Below are 6,000 nucleotides of genomic sequence, written 5' to 3'. Positions count from 1 at the left end.
GGAGGAGACAACAGTAGCACCCTACTGTTGGGCCTTAGCCACAGCCCTGCCCTCATCGCCGTCAGGCTGACGTCACAATCACAGGGGGTCGCCGTGGCAACCAGCGCCAGAGGCGAAGACGTGTTCTCGGAGTCCAGTAGTAGCGAGGATGAAGACGAAAAGGACAGTCAGACACATGTAGGCCTGGAGTAGAGTTTGTTCAGGAACTTCATATCACGTTATGAGTATTTGGAAATATCCTGACTTAGTGAGACACCAGTCTTCGAACAGGATGACCTGATGAGTGGAAGAAGGAATGTGTATATATATTTAAGAAAAGACAAGGATTGGTCTCCGATAACTGTTTTAATGGATAAAATAAATTTTACATTCTATTACACTAGTTTGTCAAAGAATATGTAGAATGTCTTCACAAACATGAAATACCATTCTGATAGTGCCCCTGATTATCATCATTATATAGCAAATCAAAGTGCTGCACCTGAGGATGGTCAGTTGGGAACAAAATCATAAACACATTTTAGGTTAAGTATTGTGTCAAATCCAAACTCAGGTAAGCACCTCACATAAGGCAGAAACAGAGCAATCTAACCCCTCCGTCTGCAATACAAAATAAAACGTAGCACAATTAACTATTTAGCCCCACCTGGTAGTGACCAAATCAATGAATCGAGACTTGTTGATTTGGAACACATTTATTTTTTTAAACTGCATAAGAATTTAAACTTACTGAATTGAAAGAAGGGGCGAACAGAATGCATTCATTTTCACAAAAAGAGGACATCATTCAGGTACATTACATCAAGTCAAAATGGCTAGTAAGCCAAAATATGCTTTTTGAGTTACTTTAAATCCATTCCGCCAAGTGTTGAGTAACACGATAGAACCAGTAGATGGCAGCTTTAGGCTTCTTAAAGTCAACATCTGGCTTCCCAGAATAACCTTTAGGCTTCAGAGTGGGTCACCAGTATGGTAGCAGCACCAGTTCAGTATTGGTCAAATCCTTTACTCAAGAGTAGACGCTGCAGGAAATAGTGTTCCGATTTGTGCTCTCAAAACTTCACAACATTTTGTCATACCTTGAATGACTTACTTTGACAAACTCAACCCTCAGTTCGGCAATGTTCCCGAGAGGAAAGGGAGGACATGTCACTACTACCTGGACCTCCTGTCCTTTTTGTTCTTATCCAGGCTTTTGTCCATAGTCTTTTCGTTGTCCCCTCTACACTTGGGACAGAACCACTTCCCCTTGGGCTTGTAGGTGAGCCCCACGCAGGAGAAGTGGAACCACTCGATGGGGCACGCGTCGTTGTCGCAGCCAATCATCTCACCGTAGGACACCTGCTCGCACAGGCAGTAGGTGGGCTCGTTGGGGTCGATGGTGAACTCCACGGGCGAGGCGTCGCGCTCCTGCTTGGCCTTGCGCTTCTTCTTCTTGGCCGACTTTGACCTCTTCTCCCGCGGCTGCATAGGCAGCTCGTCCGCCGGGTCTTCCATCACTGTTCCGTTCCCCGAGGCGTGGTTGGCGTCACGGCTCTCGCTGTTGCGCTGGCGTCTCGGCCGGCGGGCGGAGGAGCGCTCGGCAGGTGTGGACACCGCCGCCTCCTGAACGGAACCGGAGCGCCGCTCGGTGACGACCCGCTCCCGCTCGCTGGCCTCACTGGGCTCCTGGAGACAGAGGGAGTGGGAGTCCATCTGGCGGGAACGGTTCTCTACCAGCTCAGTCATCTGGGTGACCACATGGATCTTCTCGTCGCCCAGCTCCTGGCTGCTGATGAGGGCCCGCTGCAGCTGGATCTGAAGCCTCTTACGCTGTGCCACATCCCGCTCGCCCTGGTAGCGCTCATAGACATCATCAACCTCCTTCAGGACCTCTGCGAATGACAAGAGTTCAATGTTAGGATGGGTGTCTTATGCAATTGTGGAGTTACTATTGTGTTGAGAAATTTGCATTGGGAATACAATCATATCGGACGCTGTGTCAGTCAGAGGAAACTTTTACATACTCAATGAAGCTCCTGGTAGGAACGGGGAAATTCATTACGAATTTCCCTGGTGTGCACAATTGCATGCATATTTTATTGTTACTGCAAACTGTAGGAGCACTGAAATCAGCTAATGACAATCTGACAAACTAGTGATAAGATGGAAGATTTGAATTTATAGATTCTTTACTACTTCCGCATTGGTTTTTATTCAGGAAGTGATGCCACTTTCTGCCTGATCAGGGGTCGTCACTAGCTGCCACAAAGTCATAAACCCCGCCTGTTTCTACATTGGTCTTGAAACCTAACCACGCTGCTAACATTATGCCTAACCTTAAATACTAAAAAGCGAATTTTATTTTTTATGAATTTGTACGATATTGACAATTGGCTGTGGTAACTAGTGACAGCCCTGGTCAGTGGGTTGTCCCTCTTTTCTTACTAAGTGGCTCACACACAAACGACTACAACAACACTTGGGCGTACAACTGTCAGACGAAGTAACGTTACTGGCAAAAATCACCTCGTAAATCGTAAATGGCACATTTTCATCACCGGCGGATTGCAACCACGACCATTTCGCTACTTCTCTGGCAAGCAATGATCAGTTTACTGAGCTAAGCTTGATAGCTAACGTTACGGCGCTTTGTAACGTTACTACGAATATAACATTTGCTAGCAAGCAACACCGTCGACAATAAGTCAACATCCCTTGCATAATAAACATAACGCATGCAAATGAAAAGGTTTACTAACTCTTAAGTAAGCCACTAAACGCCACAATAACACCCCTCTTGCCAAAATGGCTGATCTGTGGCTATCAATCTCATTGCTATCGAGCCAACTCGGACCTCACTTCGGAGACGTTGTTATGGATAACAAATTGAAGGCATACATAGCTACTCGATAGAAGAACCAAACGTTATATTTCAGCAAGAAAAAAAATCGCGTTCAATACTAGCTAGCTAACGTTAGCTAGCTGCTAATGTATGGAGCATTAACGTCAGCTAGTTACTGTAGCTGCCTAAAGTGACTCCGGCACTGGTCAATACAGCGCACTCATTTTTTAAACGATTTTTATCGTCAAACTCCTAAGTAAAACCACCAAAACAACGAAAGGATAAACAATACCTTGATACTTTGAGTCAATTTCTCGTAGCAGAGAGACGTTTCTTTGTATATCCAAAGGCAGGGATTCAACACATTCCAAATAATCCTCCACATAGCTGACCAGTTGTGACTTTTCTACGTTTGGGTAATGATTATGACCTAACATTGTTCCACCGATGCATCGAGACAAGAAAACATGTACATAGATTTGAGATCATAAATTTAGCTAGCTAGTATGGTTTGTAATGGGCAGTTCCATCCGCAAGCGAACTGCAGCAGTTCACTTCAAACAAAAAACTGCACCCACTGCGCATGAGCGAGTGTATTCCTTTTATGGCAATGCATCGCATTTTCACATTTTTTACTTGACGGGATGGGCCATTCATATTTCTAGCTTTTGGATTGGCTGTGAACAAGATACTGATTTTGTCGCCGCAGTGTTTTAGGCTGCAATGTTACGTTTGTCAACAACTGCTGTCACCGACGTAACCACTAGATAGAGCTATAGGCTTACTCTATCCAGCTACAACGGTAGTTTGAAACGTAAACAAATCATCTGTGGCGACAAATGAAGGATATAATCCTAACTCTTTTCCTAACGTTAACCTCATGCTCCAAACCTGCTATGTTAGTTCTCATAATCCGCCACGTTATTTCACCCAACCTGCCACGTTAATTATGCTAACCTGTCCGTTAATGATCCTAACCTGCTATGTAAACAAAAATATCTGTGGCAACAAATCAACAATATCACCACATTTGTATTATGAACTTTTCCCGAGAAAGTAAGCCATTAATTTATATTTTATTAGGATACCCATTAGCTGTTGTGAAAGCAGCAGCTACTTTTACTGGGGTCCACATGAAACATGACATAACACAGAACATAAATAGACAAGAACAGCTCAAGGACAGAACTACATACATTTTAAAATGGCACACAGTCTACAGTCGTGGCCAAAAGTTTTGAGAATGACACAAATATTAATTTTCACAAAGTCTGCTGCCTCAGTTTGCATATACTCCAGAATGTTATGAAGAGTGATCAGATGAATTGCAATTAATTGCAAAGTCCATCTTTGCTATGCAAATGCACTGAATCCCCCAAAAAAACATTTCCACTGCATTTCAGCCCTGCCACAAAAGGACCAGCTGACATCATGTCAGTGATTCTCTCGTAAACACAGGTGTGAGTGTTGACGAGATCAAGGCTGGAGATCACTCTGTCATGCTGATTGAGTTCGAATAACAGACGGGAAGCTTCAAAAGGAGGGTGGTGCTTGGAATCATTGTTCTTCCTCTGTCAAACATGGTTACCTGCAAGGAAACACATGTCGTCATCATTGCTTTGCACAAAAAGGGCTTCACAGGCAAGTATATTGCTGCCAGTAAGATTGCACCCAAATCAAACATTTATCGGATCATCAAGAACCTTAAGGAGAGCGGTTCAATTGTTGTGAAGAAGGCTTCAGAGCGCCCAAGAAAATCCAGCAAGCGCCAGGACCGTCTCCTAAAGTTGATTCAGCTGTGGGATCGGGGCACCACCAGTACAGAGCTTGCTCAGGAATGGCAGCAGGCAGGTGTGAGTTTCTCCAGGAAAAACATCAGGGACAGACTGATATTCTGCAAAAGGTACAGGGATTGGACTGTAGAGGACTGGGGTAAAGTCATTTTCTCTGATGAATCCCCTTTCCGATTGTTTGGGGCATCCGGAAAAAAGCTTGTCCGGAGAAGACAAGGTGAGTGCTACCATCAGTCCTGTGTCATGCCAACAGTAAAGCATCCTGAGACCATTCATGTGTGGGGTTGCTTCTCAGCCAAGGGAGTGGGCTCACTCACAATTTTGCCTAAGAACACAGCCATGAATAAAGAATGGTACCAACACATCCTCCGAGAGCAACTTCTCCCAACCATCCAGGAACAGTTTGGTGACAAACAATGCCTTTTCCAGCATGATGGAGCACCTTAAGGTAAAAGTGATAACTAAAACATCGATATTTTGGGTCCATGGCCAGGAAACTCCCCAGACCTTAATCCCATTGAGAACTTGTGGTCAATCCTCAAGAGGCGGGTGGACAAACAAAAACCCACAAATTCTGACAAACTCCAAGCATTGATTATGCAAGAATGGGCTGCCATCAGTCAGGATGTGGCCCAGAAGTTAATTGACAGCATGCCAGGGCGGACTGCAGAGGTCTTGAAAAAGAAGGGTCAACACTGCAAATATTGACTCTGCATCAACTTCATGTAATTGTCAATAAAAGCCTTTGACACTTATGAAGTGCTTGTAATTATACTTCAGTATTCCATAGTAATATCTGACAAAAATATCTAAAGACACTGAAGCAGCAAACTTTGTGAAAATACATTTTTGTCTCATTCTCAAAACTTTTGGCCACGACTGTACATATCAATACATACACACAAAATATCTAGGTCAAATAGGGGAGAGGCTTTGCTTTGTGCAGTGAGGTGTTGCTTTATCTGTTTTTTAAAACCAGGTTTGCTGTTCATTTAAGCAATATGAGATGGAAGGGAGTTCCAAGCAATAAGGGCTCTATAGAATACTGTACGCTTTCTTGAATTTGTTCTGTATTTGGGGACTGTGAAAAGATCCCTGGTGGCATGTCTGGTGGGCTAAGTGTGTGTGTCAGAGCTGAGCGTAAACTTAACTATGCAAACTATTTCTATTTCTTATAAAAAGAAAAAGTGACGCAGTCAGTCTCTACTCAATTCTTAGCTAAGAGACACTGGCATGCATAGTATTTATATTATCCCTCTGATTACAATGAAGAGAAAGACGTGCCTTTCTGTTCTGGGCAAGCTGCAGCTTAACTAGGTCTTTCTTTGCAGCACTTGACAACATGACTAGACAATCAAGCTAAGACTAAACTAGAGACTGCAG

At 43.8% G+C, this 6,000-nt stretch overlaps 1 protein-coding gene across 1 annotated transcript; it reads right to left on the bottom strand.

The window, feature by feature from the left end:
- Positions 1–326: 326 nt before the first annotated feature.
- LOC120049195 (inhibitor of growth protein 2-like) lies at positions 327–3,387 on the bottom strand. The gene is made up of 2 exons (XM_038995430.1): positions 3,117–3,387; positions 327–1,874 (listed from the first exon to the last, which is right to left on the bottom strand). The coding sequence occupies exons 1-2, from the start codon at positions 3,259–3,261 to the stop codon at positions 1,156–1,158; spliced, it is 864 nt and encodes a 287-aa protein (XP_038851358.1). The 5' UTR covers positions 3,262–3,387; the 3' UTR covers positions 327–1,155.
- Between the last annotated feature and the right edge of the window lie 2,613 nt (positions 3,388–6,000).

The sequence above is a fragment of the Salvelinus namaycush genome, chromosome 6, assembly GCF_016432855.1.
Source record: "Salvelinus namaycush isolate Seneca chromosome 6, SaNama_1.0, whole genome shotgun sequence".
NCBI classification, from domain to species: Eukaryota; Metazoa; Chordata; class Actinopteri; order Salmoniformes; family Salmonidae; genus Salvelinus; species Salvelinus namaycush.
The sequence above is the reverse complement of the archived record's forward strand: the minus strand, read 5'-3'. Positions and strand labels throughout refer to the sequence as shown.